The sequence below is a fragment of the Protopterus annectens genome, chromosome 8.part0, assembly GCF_019279795.1.
Source record: "Protopterus annectens isolate FY-2018-M chromosome 8.part0, PAN1.0, whole genome shotgun sequence".
Classification (NCBI taxonomy): Eukaryota; Metazoa; Chordata; order Ceratodontiformes; family Protopteridae; genus Protopterus; species Protopterus annectens.
In genome coordinates this window covers 1,696,333,615-1,696,348,858 of record NC_056741.1, presented here as the reverse complement: position 1 = coordinate 1,696,348,858, position 15,244 = coordinate 1,696,333,615, and the positions used below count along the sequence as shown (strand labels likewise).

Here is a 15,244-nt window from a genome sequence, read left to right as displayed (position 1 = left end):
ATATCATATATTTTCATTGCTACTTGTTGACTTATGCTGGTAAAAGACTACATCAGTATGAATTAAGGAAGACAGAAAGAAAGTAAAAGAGCCAGAATTCTGACGTGTTAGAAAAGGAGGAGAACTCTTAAATGATACCCTATTGTAGAACAGCAGTAAAGAATCTTAGGCAGAGGAATTATTTTACATCAGTAATATAAAACAAATGTATGCACAAGTAATAAAACAAGCACCAACTAATTTATTAGCTAGCCCAATTTCTAAGCACAATAAATCAATAGAGGGTGGGCGTTACAGGAGACGTAATGGATCTTCCATGGGTGGAGGAGTCCTCTGCCTTGGCTTCGAGCCACACAATACCTTCTAGGTAATGTTTTATTTCCAAATAATGCCCTGCTTGTCTGGCATTATTATTTGTGTAAACACTATCCATATTATGACATGGAATTACTAACATTAAATTATAATTTGTCCAAGGAATTTTCATTAATTTTTTTACCAAGTTTTTCTTCCCACCTCTTGATGTTTAACATGTAAAAACAGTGTACAAGCACTAGAAAAATTTTCTTTACAGCATCTAACAAGATACTTATGGGGAAGCAGACACTGATGAAATCCTTAACTACAGGCATTAAGCTATTACTACTCAGCTTGTCTTAGATTTTATGAAAATCATAGCCAAAAACATTAAGGGCTTCTTGACAAAGAGTCTGAATTTTTCGAATGCTGTAGTTTGGAAGTTGTTTCTTCCATGCCTCAGATACAGCCAATGAATCACGGGACGATACTTGAAAGGATCCCATTTTGCTTCCGTCATCTGTACCATGAGTAATATTATACATCCAGTCCTGAAGGTTGGGCATTAAAGATAGATTTGCAAATTTATACAAATCTTTCATAACTTTCAAGACATTTTTTGTCAGATCTTCAAAGCGTACCATCTTGTAGCGACCTTTTATGACCCTTTCTTCTTCTTGTATTGCCATTCTATAAATGTTTACCTGAACTTTACAGATTTCCTCCATCAGTCTGTATTTTTTATCCATAATTTTCCATTTTGAATGACTCATCATGATATTGTTGTATATGATCTTGTCATCAGCTACTAAAGCACCACTTGCTTTGAAACGGGAGTTGAATACAGCTCTGGGGTCACGGACTAAATGTATTATCCTGATATTTAAAGAAGGATCCCTCAATAGGTTAAATATTGGCACCAAGCTTAAAAATCTAACTTCTTTCTGAACAATATGGCTGTATATTTGACAGGTATCTTCAACTTTTTTTAACGGATATCTTCCACAAGCCTTAATGCATTCTTTTTCACTGACAATGTCAGTTTTATTGAATGCATCACATGCAGGGCGAGTACAAAGTGCACGGCTGTGCTGCCAACCAAAGAGATCTTGGCTTTGCCTTTTCTCATGTGACAAGTAGGAATTGAAAGCAGATATGTCACACAGGAAAACTGACCTCACAAGCTCATGCATGGCAAGTTGCAGTGAATCTGCATTGTTTTGTGGAAAGTTTGTCCAGACATGCCATCCTGGTTCCATTAAATAAAACACATTGGGGTTTATGCTGAAGAGTTCACCAAGTAGTGAGGAACCCGATCTCCAGGATGATACAATGAGAACATGGACTTTGCCGATTTCTTTTCTAACATGGCTACTTGATTTATGATGGTGCGTGGAATTGTTAGTTTCTGTTCCAATTTGGTGGCATAACTTCTGATAATGCAGGGAAATGCAGTCATATCTAAAACTGATTGTCCACACAATAATTGAAATCTGAAGAAAAGTAAAGATGCATAGTTTCTGTAACATTCTCATAGTGTTTGTCAAAAATCCTAAAATTAAAGAAAGAAAGAAACATTAGACTTGAAATACAGTATTACATAATCATCTATTCACATATGCAAAGCCTTTCATTTCATGCATGTTCTTTTGTTGTACCTGGTAGCTAAGGAAACCATGGCTGTGCCTGCAAATGACCTATTGTGATGAGTGTAGTACCCCAGTAAACAGACAAACTAACTAACCAACCAACTAACTAATTCAACAGAAATGTAGGCATTAAGATGGCATAATTCAAGAAAGAGTAATTTCTTGAAATACATAAGTAATCCAAACAAACATTCCTTTATCAGTTGAAGTCTGGCAGTTAGTGCAGATGATTAAGGCTATAAGCTGTTAAAAGAGTACTTTCTGTGGTATGAGATTTAATTCCCTTAGTCCTTATTTGGCAACTTTGTGACCATGAGCAAGTCACTTAACCAAATAGAGCTTTGGGACAACTGGGAATTTGGTTTAGTCTCCTTAATGGTATCTGGACTATAATGGTATCTGGACTATATGCCTAGTAACTGCCTATGAACATATGGACTAAGTGGAGTGATTTGGATTATCTAGAGCTTTCCTTGCAGAAATTCTGTTTCATGTTTTCACGTGTTTGGATAACTCCTTCATTTATCTGTAACAGGATCTTCTGTATCCATGCCATACCTCATGTCACATCTGGTGTCTAAGGAGTAGAACTTCAGCTGTTCTACTCTCACCCCATTACCATATCCTCCATACCAGTAGAAATACAACTATTCTGGTCTTACCCCATTGCCATATCCTGCATCACAGGTATTCTTATGTCTTTCCCTTGGAATCCTTCTAGCTGTTTGAAGTCCATGTCTTTCTATGACTTCCAAAATCACATACATTATTCAGTATGCTACCTGGAGTCTATCACCCCACCCTGTTGCTATTGTAGTTGTTGCCATCTCACTCTGCTCCTGCTATGTGTGATCCTGTACCTTTTCTGCTACTGTCATTTGTACTCTACCCATCTGATATTTGTACAAGGATTGCTGTGGCCATCTTAAAGTACTTTGCATTTGTCTGTACTCACCCATAATACCACCTTGTTGGCTACTAGGATAGGCCTTATCCTTCTGTATATTTTTACCCCATCCTACTCTGCCACACCTAACTTTCTACTGTCAGCTAAAAGACTGGTCCTGTTCTCTCCTCCCTTTCAAATATGCCTGACATGAGCACACTGAAAAGAAATGGATGCTGTACATGTTGTCAGTTAATGTCAAACTGAAATGGGCGGTGTACATGTTGTTGTTAATGTGAAATTGTTTGCAGCATAATTTATCAGGGGAGGAAGTGCTCATTGGTTGTAGATCATTCCTTGTAGCAGCGATGTGCCAAAATATTTTTTTCTCCCAGATCTCAGCATCCCAGATAAACAGGAAGACTTTTTTAAAACTATGTGTTTCTAAGTACTGTTCCTTCAGCATGCAGTGACCTTGGAGTAAGAAAAATAAAGTGAAAAGGTGTAAGAGTGAAGCCCTCCTCTCATTTATGAGGTGCAGGTCAAATTATCTATTTCATTTTTTTTCTTTTGTGAGTTCCATTTCTGGTTAATTAATTCATGCATTTCCCCCAGCTTATAAGTATTCAAGCTGTGAATGTCAAGTACTAGTTGCTGAATAATTGTGTATTGAGAGATCAGTAGCATTGCACATTAATGATTGATTAATACTAGACCAGGATTAAACTCTGTTTTACAAAAAACACCAAGGCAGTGTATGGGCGGCCATCTAAATAAATAATAAACAAAATGAGTAATAATATGGTAAGTCCTTTTTTTCTCTAATTACATTAAGAACTTCATCAGACCAACCTGAAATTGATGCAGGTAATGAATTTAAACTGATATGTGAAAATCATGTGTATACAAAAGACAAATCAGAACACAATATAAATTCCTATATCTATATAACCATTCTGAACAAGAATAAAACTAATCATAAAAAAATTACAATCTATAAAAACGCATTCAAATATTATGAACTTTTAAAAAATATTTAATACTGATGCATTCATTTAAGCCAGGATGTATATCTATATCTAATGCTATTTGCCATCAAACTTCTTTACATTCAAGCACACTGCTAAGATTACCTGCACAAAATGCATCATATAATGTATCAAGTACAAAAAAAATGAGTTTTTTTAAAGATTTAAACTATAAAGCAAGCTTAGCTAAGGCATTATTCAAATTTTTATTTTGGATGGCCAAAACATGTTCAAATATTCTGTCTGCAAGCATTCCTTTAGTCCTTCCTTCATACAGTGCTATCCAGGTGTCATTAAATAGACCCGATCTTTTGACTTGCATGTACAGTAGATCTATGTTTTGCCTCTAGCACTCTGCAGGTATGCTTAATAACAAGGGCTTGATTATTAGATATATTATTAGATATATATCTACACTATTTATATGCCTGACAGCTATATGTCCCAGAAGTACTAGAATAATTAATTAAGACATTTATTATAGTCAGATCTACTAAAACACTATGTTAAATTGATGCCTTTTTTATAAGTAAAAGAAGGAGCAATGCCAATCTTTATTTCCCTGGATAATTTTCAATTTATTATTGATAATTTCCTGAATATTCCCCATGTCAGTTCTACTTGGCAGAGCAAAAGAGTTATGAAATATTTTGCCATTTTTGGTGATTTTTACCTTATAACCACATCTTAAAATGGGTGCAAATATATCTTCCCCCTTGTTTCTGATTTTGTTTGCTATTACAGAAAGTCTAATAGGGAAATAATCGCAATCAACAAATAATGAATTTAAAATATCTAGCTCTTTTAAAAAATACTTCATCATTACTTATTAATCTACTGAGCCTAATAACTGTCCTCAAATTATGTTAAAGTTGGAATGTATGCTATTAAAATGAAGGTAGCTATTAACAAATGTTAATTTTCTAAACAATTGTTCGTGAAATGCATGATTTTCTAAATCCATAATAATAATAATAACATCTAAAATATACATGTAATCCTCTAATACCAATAATAAATTTCTAAAAATCAGTACTTCAATTAATATCTTCAAAAAATACTAAGAAGTCCTCATAAGTATTATTCCATATGAAAATCGTTTTTTGTATGTACCTTCTATAAAAACTAACAACATAATACAATTGACGTTTAACTAAAAAGTCTTTTTCTAACCATGTCATCACCAGATTAGCAGAAAACAGTGCTATTCTGACTCCTATGGCAACACCTTTTAATTGTTGATAAATACTATTTTGAAACATGAAAAAAATTCTTGGATAATACCAATTCTAATAGCAAACAAATAGTACTGATTTTAGGATTGTTAAAATCTGTTCACTTACTTAAATGAACTCACACAAAATCAATACCACTTTTCCAAGCTATTGCAATATACAAGAGATGACATCAAAAGTTATTAGCATAGTATCTGTACCTTTAAACGGGTAATCTCTGAGTAGAGCTAAACAAACCAATGAAACTAGTAGGTAATATTTAAAATTCTGTACTACAGGATTCAAAATAAAATCCAAATAAATAGCTATATATTCAGTTTTGTTCTGATGTACTGAAACAATGGGCCTGAATGGGAGATTATTGGAATCTTGATATATCTTAGGGATGCCAAAAATAATGTCAACTTTAGGATGACCATTTTTCAAAAATTCATAGGTGGAATAACCAATAAATTATTGACTAAATAAACCAAATAAAATTGCATCCAGTTTCGAAAATTGTTGTAACATAAAATGTGTAGGAACCAGTTTATAACAACTGACATCAGTTAACATATTATAAATACATTCATTACACTTATCTAGAGCCGTTATTGCAATACCTTTACCTTTGTCAGCTTGCTAGATCTTCAGCTGCATATTATTTTTATGCTCATATAATGCATTGTATTCAGATTTATTTAAATTATATATCTTTTTAAATGATTTGCTATATATAAACTTTTTAAAATCATTTACACAAGCCTCTTGACAAACATTTAAAGTACTATGCAATGTAGGGTTATATGTGCTCTTTTTACGCATTAAATTAACATCACCCATATTAAACCTATCTGCATCATTTAAAATGAATTTTAGGATCAATTTTCTCACATACAATCTAAAATCTACAACTAATTATGCAAAATTTGCATGCTTTGCTGAAATAAAAGAAAAACTTTTATCTAATAAATTAATATAATTCTCAGACAGCTTTACAGAACTCATATTAAATACTGAGAACTTAATTTCTCCTGTTTTGTCCTCTGCTTGTTGTCCTATCTTTGACTGTCATGGATGAAACTATCCTCTGATTTGTTTGATTTATATCCTGATAAAAAGGAACTTCATCTGTTTCACCAAGAGAATCACTGTTATTCATTATTCGCAGCTGCAATGTTATTACAATGCTTAGGCATCAGAGGAAAATTTAAATTGTAATTTGTAGAAAAAGAAGTGGACCTTTGTGTGTGAAGAACCAGAACCTATGACATTACTACTCTTGGCTTCTCAACTTTTTGAAACTATATAATCACAATTGGTAATGGATAGGCAGTATTGTTCATATAACTTTCAGAATTTGTTTTCAATTTTTTCTGCTTTCATGCACCTATCCTCTCTTTACCAATCCTAACACTACTCACAAACCTTACCTGCTATCATGTAGACCTTTCCCAACCTTATCTAATCTCTCCTACCACATCTAGCATCAAATCTTTCTCTCCTTCCTACCCCATCTTAATCTCCCCATCTCTCCTCAACCTCACCTTTCACTGCTATCACAAACTCATTATACTTGACATCTACCCCCCTATATACCCAAGTCAAAACTCCACCACCAGTTTTTCTCAGTAACACTCTCTACCACAGTTCCCAGCAACTTACTTCTTGCTGGTGACATTCATCCTCCCACACCCTTAACCCTACAGCCATAAACAGCTCCTCCTCCCCTACATCATCCCACTACCCACTCCCTGCTCAACCTCCCATAAAACAAACCTCACAGTACAAACACCTTTCTATCTATGCACTGAATATATGAAGCCTCACAAAAAGAATCACTGAACTACATGCTTGGATAGCTCAAAACACCCCACATATCCTAGCCCTGTCAGAAACCTGGCTAAAACCACACATAACTAACAAAGAAATATTGCCACCTGGTTACAACATCTATCGCTCTGATAGACTCAACAAAAAGGGCATTGGTGTTGCCATTCTCCACTCAAACAGCCTAAACCTCTCCACCATCAGCACACCTACTCCTGATTTCCACCCAGCTGAATTAATTATCCTTAACTGCCGTCTAAACCCCCATAAGACATTTGTCATTGTCTCCATTTATATTCCCCCTGGAAATAACATTCCCATCCTAGAATCCATCATCTCTTGGTTGTCTCTCAACATACCCTATGAAGCTATCATTTTAGATGATGTTAACATAGACTGGTCCAAACTAACTCCCCACTGACCTCCATCAACCTCTATGGATTCCACCAAATGATATCATCCCCTACTTACCTACACAACAACACCTCTTCCTTTTCCACCATTGACTGGATTCTCACTAACTCTCCCAACCTTTACCACAACCCAACTACCTTACCAAACTCTTTGAGTGACCACCTACCTACTAGCATACTTTGCCGCTCTCCACAAGCAAACAAACCCCACTCCTATAGAGACTGTCGTAGCTTACATAACTTTAATTCAACTGAATTCAGCTCTGTCCTCTCTAATATCAACTGGTCCATCCTTAAACACCTGCCTCTGAATGATGCTGTTCACAAATTTAATAGCATATTCCTTGATATTCTCAACTCCCTAGCCCCTATATGATGTATTAGAATCAAGGCTAACTTTGCCCCCTGGTTCTCTAAGGAAACTAAATCACTCATGCAAAACCGTGACAAAACCTGGAAAACCTGGACAAAGACTAAACAAGCCTCCATTCTACAGAATCTTGTCAAAAGACGTGCCTGTAAAGACAAAAAGTCTTATTATAACTCTCCCCAGAATAACTGTAAAACACATCCACAGAAATTCTGGTCCATCTTAAAGAAAATCCTCAATTCAGGGTCCTCCTCAAACCCCTCTCCTTACCCAAACAATAGCCCACTAGAAACTGCTGCCTTTCTCAATAGATACTTCATTGAAACTGTCCAGAAACTTACTCCCACAAACCACTACACAAACACCACCTATGTCCCTCCCAAGCATCTAAACAGTAATCTCTTCTCCTTAAAACCAGTCCCAACCTCATATATAAAATCACTCCTTCTAAAACTAAAACCTTGCTCTCCCTCCTCTGACAACCTACCACCCACTTTCCTCAAATTAGCTGCTGAATCCATTGCTTATCCAGTATATATCTTGATTAATAGATCTGTCCAGGAATCTACAGTGTCAGATATTTGGAAATCCTTCTTCACCACCCCATTGCATAAAGGGGGAAACTCTACAGAACCATCAAACTTTTGCCCAATTGCCATCCTCTCTCCTCTCTCCAAACTTATGGAAAAATGTGTACACTCTCAACTCCTTCACTATCTCCTCCAACTGAACCTCCTCACACCCTCCCAACATGGCTTCCACCCTAACCACAGCACCTCTACAGCTCCCCTGTCATTTACACACACAATAGCCAAAGCTTGAGACAAAAACCTCCTAGTATCCAGCCTCTTTCTTGTCTCTCACCCTTTACTCCTGACTAAACTTTCTAACCTCTGTCTGGCTCCCTCCACCTTTACCTTCTTTTCTAGTTATTTGTCTGACAGACAGCAATACGTTTGCTGGCTCTCTGCCTGCTCGCCCTACCTCCCTGTAACTACTGGGGTGCCTCAAGGCTCCATCCTGGGTCCCCTCCTCTTCAACATCTTTACAAATGAACTATATACCTCCTGCAAACAATAAGTATTAGTCCAATATGCTGACGATTCAACACTCATCTGTTCCTCCAATAACATCTCTGACCTCACACACTCACCCAGGACACCTTTCTATCAGTGGAAAAATGGCTAGATGAAAATCTACTTATCCTAAACCCTAAGAAAACCAAACTTCTGTTATTCTCCCCCGGACACTCTCTCACCTAAAGTCTAACTTTCTTATCTCATCCTCCAATAACACCAAAATACAACCAGACTCCCACACAAAACGTCTAGGAGCCATCATTGACGACAAACTTAAATGTAATCTACACATTCTACAAAGTATAAAGAAAACTCACCAAAAGCTAGGCATGCTCTACCGACACCATAGATTCCTGACCTACAATGCCAGACTGTCCCCATCACAGGCTCTTCTTCTCCCCTCCCTTCTCTATGCCACCCTTATTCTAACTAATATTCAACCAACTACCTTGGCCAAATTGCAACAAACCTACCACAAAATAGCAAGATTCATCACAAACTCCCCACACAACTATCACCACTGCCTCCCTCTCAACTCTTTACAATGGCTAGAACTCCCACAACAACTTCTTCTATCTCATTTTCAAATAATCCAATCCATACTGTATAAACCATTAACCTGCCCAGCCCTGTCCTCCTTGATTTCTACCTATACATCAACTTGCACACTTCGTACCTCTAACCAACAACTTCTCAACATCTACCAATCAAAAAATCTATTGGTAGATTACTTTATAAATTCTCCCTGTCCCAGGCATGGAAAAACCTTCCATCCCATTTACGCTCCATAAAACACACTTTACAATTTAAGAAAGAACTCAAACTACACTTTATGAGGACACAAAGTTGTACTTGCCATGACCGTACCTAACCTCACTATACTCTGTTGTACACACTCCAGTACAATATATTTATATTTTGCTTTGGAAATGCCTGAATTTAATGAGAACTTGTAATGTTTTTCTTAACTGAATGACTTATTTTTGAAATTGATCACTGTACTTTTTGCATGTTAAACTATCATGTATACTTTATTGTATGCAATTGGAGCTTTTCTCTTCAGTCTCCACTGAAACTGGGCTCCTGGTCCAGATGGACCAACCCGGTTAACAAATGTCAATAAATAAATAAAATAAATAAATAGCTCTCATAGCAACATGTCTAGCTACACCAAAAAGATCCAAAAACGCCAAGCCACTCGACCACTTAACCAGATAAAGTAGATTTAATATGTTCTGAAGTGCGCTCTGTTATATACACTTTTCGTTGAAGTAAAAACTTCGACTTCTTCGGAAAACATGCAAAACATTTTAATAATAAAGAACTTTTTAAAAAAAAATAAAAAAACAACTTCTTAATATTTACACAACTTTTCAACATACATATAAGTACTTACCATTTAATATATAGGGCTTTACAAAGGTTTACAATATTATTTCTAATAGATTTACTGTATACTTTACTGTCGGGTGTGTTACCTGACAGCACTTATGTGCACCTATGTGTAATCATTTATTTACGATGAATAACCATTTAATTATACACATTATTTTTGATAAATAGAGTATGTCTATTGAGCAAGTATATAGCATAACTTTCACTTCCAAGAACTACTGATTAAATAGCATCATAGCTTATGCAACGCTTGGAATGACATCAACCTTTTTTTACAATAACATGAAATGTATCACATTTACTAGTAGGGACCTTTTAAAGAGTGTTTGTGCTTTTAAAATGTATTCATTTTTACTTGATTATATTGATTTTATTAATTACCTTCATTGAATAATTGGTTGATTGACATGGCATTTATTTTAAAACCTGCCTTTTTCAACCGCCAAATGTTTTGCATGTTTTCCAAAGAAGTCGAAGTTTTTACTTCAACGAAAAGTGTATGTAACAGAGCGCACTTCAGAACATATTAAATCTACTTTATCTGGTTAAGTGGTTGAGTGGCTTGGCGTTTTTGGATCTTTTTGGTGTTACTGTTAGTTTGTATTTAGTCTTTTCCAGAACATGTCTAGCTACCCTTGCTGTTATACTGTAATAAATTAACCAAAGATCAAAATAACAGTTGTTCTTAATACTGATGTCAAGATTTGTAATTTGCTTCTGTAACACCTCTATTTTTGATGTATTATGGTCAGTCAAATGCCTTAATAATACAAGCCTCATGTTGATAAATAGTTCAAGTAAAGTGTGATAAATATGATCTTCCTTAGGAATACCACATGGAAATTTAAGAAATCAGAGACCTTTAGGAACTTGCTGATTGTGAATACAATTTTCGTATTTCAGATTTTTCAACTTGAATAGTTTGTATTCTAAATCATAAATACTGGATTTATATGCTGCTTCTGAAAGTCTGTTAATATCTGTTCCATGAAACTCTTTGGACATACATGTATAACTTAATAAAGGATTTACAGTACATGCAATTAAATGTTCAACAGAACTTAATCCATTTCTGTGAGAGGCCAAATCAGCCAGGAATGTTCTTTCCAAAATATCAGATAGTGTGGCTACTAAACCATCTAAAGTACAAACACTGGATCCTATTTGCAGCCCATGTACAATTCTACCATATGCAGCCTGTGTCTTAGTAGATCTATAAACAACTGGCCAAAAGCCACAGAATCACCCAAAATGGGGTGTAATGACAGTTTTGAGAGATCAGTCGTATTGGAGATTAATGATGGATCAGTACTAGACCCTTGATTAAACTCTGTTTCACTCCCTTAGAAATTTTCTTTATTCTCACATTGCCCTTCTTCAAACAACTTTCTGTGTCATATGCATCATACATGCAGTCATTTCACCATCATCTCCACTTTACCTAGTAATTGCTTGCATGGGACACAGTCAAATTCACTAGGGAAGTCCAAATAAGCTGTACCTACTTGTACGCTATATAACAATTTATAAAATTAGATCAGCTTTCAGTAATAACTTACTAGATGAGAAGCCATGTTGTTGGCAAGCCTGAAGATTGCTGCCCTCTAGGAAGCATCTCCTTCTGGATATAAACCCATGTTGGTTGTTGTCATGGAGACTGTCTACATGTAGGAAAGCAAACAGTTTTCATATAGTATTCTTTCATTGCTGTTATGTTAAAAATATCTGTGGTTCCTCAAAAGTTTTCCTGCCACTCCCCACCTCCTTACTTTCTACCATAATCAATGCTCTTCTTTCCATAGGCATTTCTGCATTTCCCAATTATCTGTTAAAGATCTGCACTTGGGGAATCTAACAGCACACTGTTCAGTTTATTGAGAATCCTGGGAGGCAGCCCATTTAGTCTTTGTATTTTACTTTCTCTCAGAGGAGGCAGTTCTCCATCAGCCATCTTCTCTTCTGTCTTGGTGTCTATTCACTGATGTTCCTACTCTGCAGTGTCTCTGACATAGAGCCATCCTTACTGTTTCTTACATATATACCAAAGGAATACATCCAGTCAGTGTCATTGTTTTCTTTAGTCTTCTGTGATCTCCCTTCTGCATTTGTTCAGCTTGTCAGGTCTTTTCCCTCTTTCTTCTTTTGCTATATACCCAAAGCAACCTTTGTAGGCCTAAAGGCCCCATTCCCCCAGCTCCATTTAGTTGTTACTCTCATGTCTTCTGTTGACCTTCTGGTTGCCTCCTTCTACCTGCCCCTTCTGCTTCCCTCTCTAAAGTTTATACATACGTTATGCCTCACCTTTTACCGTATTATAGAAGATTATGATTGGCTTGCCAACTGTAACCCACTTATTATGTGTTTGAGATATGTTTCTCAAGAAACTCACTATATACTTAATGACTGGCCTAACGAAGACTAAGTAAGAGGGGTCAATGACATCCCTAGATCTAGACACAACCCCTTTGTTTATAAGTTGGCCACTACAGGAGGATTTTCTTATGACAATGGACACATTTTGGGCAAAAATTAGGTCACTGTCTGGAGCAGGTTCCCAAATCCAGAACAACTGACTTAACTCTGAAGGGCATATTGTCAATGTGGTAGTTTCCTTGGGTAGATGATTTCCCAAATGATACAATAATGCATTTTTGGCATTTAGTTTCAGTCCATGATTTTGGCACCAGATATTTATTTGGGACACACCTTCCAGCAGGAAGGTTAAGTCATTTGGAGATTCAATGACTACTCCTAGCTTGCAATCATCTACATACTTAGTCAGATTGAACCCTTTGGTATTGGCTTTTATTTCAGAGAAGCAAATGCCAAACAGGAGCGGTCCCAGCACAGAGCCCAGGGGTACTCCACTGGTGACTAGTCCCAATGTGGAGGTAATGTCCCCTATTTTGATTTCCTGCATCCTATCTGTGAACAAGTTGGCAATCCAGTGGGTAACATGCAGTTTTATTCACAGTTTATTTAGCTTTTCTGAGTGAGAATTATGTGAAAAGCTTTGGCCTGGTCAAGGTATTTGTTGTCTTCATCCATGGTTTTGATGACCTTTTCAAAAAAGTCCACGATGTTGAGTAAGCATGACCTGCCTTTGATGAATCCAAACTGAGAAGATTCCAGCATTTGGAGGCTCCATATGTGCTTATTGATTAGTTACATGATAAGTCTTTCCATAGATTTGCATATGAGGCTGTTCAAACTTCTGGATATTCAATAAGTCCTCCGTTATGCAGGGGAATGACTGCTGGGCAAGGACAGGGTTATAATCAGCTGCTTCTCAGGAGTCAATATAACAGCCAGTGCCTTAAACATCCTTTCCTTCAGCAAGTATGACATGATAATAGTACATGGGGGTAAATGACCTGACATGCAAATCCCACAAAACCATGCAGAAGTGTATGTTGGAGTTTACCATGCTAGCTTCAGCTGGAGGTACAACAGATGGATAAACTGCTACTGTAATTCCAGAGGAATGCAGTCCCCTCAGACCGGAGACCAGTGATTCCCCCCCATCTGTACATAGAGAAAAAGATCAACAGATTAATAATACTGAGATGCCTAGATTAATATAAAGTACAAAGCTAGATATAGTACAGTTGTGTGCACTTACCATAAATGTAGATGTTCGAGTGTATTCAGGGTGGAGGAACACCACTGATTAAGGGTTGGTAAGAATGCCCTGCAACACTGCAGTGGCAAAACCAGCCCTGGACTTAGAAAACAAGGGCAAATTGTAATGTTTGGTGAAAGTGTGGACAGAAGTCCAGGTGGCTGCTTTCAGGATGTCCTTAGTAGGTACACCTCTAAGAAAAGCTGCTGAGGTAGAGGTAGCTCTAGTAGAATGGGTCCTAATACCCTGAGGAGGAACCCTGCCATGCTGTAAGTAACATAAGTGAATACAATGAACAATCCACTTAGAAATACTCTGTTTAGAAGTAGCTTTGCCCTGGGCTCCAGGAGCAAAACTGACCAACAACTGATCTGTCTTTCGAATTTAGTCCTATACAGGTAAAATCTAAGTTGCCTATGCACATCCAGTGAATGCATCAACCTTTTCCCTATATTCTGAGGATTAGGAAAAAAGGTAGGCAGGTGGATAGACCGGTTAAGAGTCAGGCTAGAAACCACCTTAGGCATAAAAGAAGGATTAGTCCGAAGAGAAACCCGATCCACATGGAAAGTGATAAAAGGCTCTACTGCCATTAAGGCCTGCAGCTCAGACACTCTTCTAGCTGAAGTAATGGCCAAAAGAAAAGCAGTTTTTCAGGAGAGAACCATCAGATCTGCTGAGGCAGCAGGCTCAAAGGGAGGCAGAGTAAGTTTCTCAAGTACAAAATTAAGATCCCAAGCAGGAGTAGGTGCCCTTCTGGGAGGCTTTAAATTGCTAACTACCCTGAAGAACTGTTTCATCAGGGGATGAGAGAAAATGCGTTGTTCAAAGGAACAGTGAGCAGAAATAGCTGAAGCATGAATCTTGATAGAAGAGAAAGAAAGTTCGCTATTAAGTAAACCTGCCAGATAAATCAAGAATTAGAGGAAGAGTAGGTTGAGATGGGTCTTCTCCTCTAGTCTGCATCCAAATGGAGAATCTTTTCCACTTATCTGCATAAGATTTCCTAGTACTAGGACTCCTGGCCAGACCTCAACTACCTGTTGAGAAAGGTTTAAATTATGAGCCAGGCTGTCAAATGCAGAGTCAGAAGGTGAGGATGCAGAATCCCCCCCCCCCGAACCAAGAGATCTGGTATCAGGGGAAGATGCCAATGATGAGACTTGGAGAGACTGCAAAGAAGTGGATACCAATGCTGGACGAAAATCCAAGGGCCAGTCTGGAGCTATGATGATGATGGCCCTTGGTTTTTCGTCCCTTATCTTTAACAACACTCTGAGAAGAAGAGGCAGAAGAGGGAATGCATAGATCGATAACTATGTCCAGAGAAAGGACAGAGCATCCACCTTCCAAACTTTGTCATGATGATCCCTGGTGCAAAAGGCTGGAAGAAGGTGGTTGATCAGAGATGAAAAGAGATCCACCTGGGGAGTGCCCCAACGCTGAATTATGCAGTAGAAG

The 15,244-nt window shown here is 37.2% G+C and overlaps 1 protein-coding gene across 2 annotated transcripts in view; it reads right to left on the bottom strand.

The window, feature by feature from the left end:
* Positions 1–218: 218 nt before the first annotated feature.
* Positions 219–15,244, bottom strand: part of LOC122809604 (carbohydrate sulfotransferase 5-like) — a 74,092-nt gene continuing 59,066 nt past the window's right edge. For both annotated transcript variants that reach the window (XM_044081225.1, XM_044081224.1), the window contains one exon: positions 219–1,849. In XM_044081225.1, the coding sequence (XP_043937160.1) occupies positions 657–1,832 (1,176 nt within the window). In that variant the 5' untranslated portion in view covers positions 1,833–1,849 and the 3' untranslated portion in view covers positions 219–656. The remainder of the gene's footprint in view (positions 1,850–15,244) is intronic.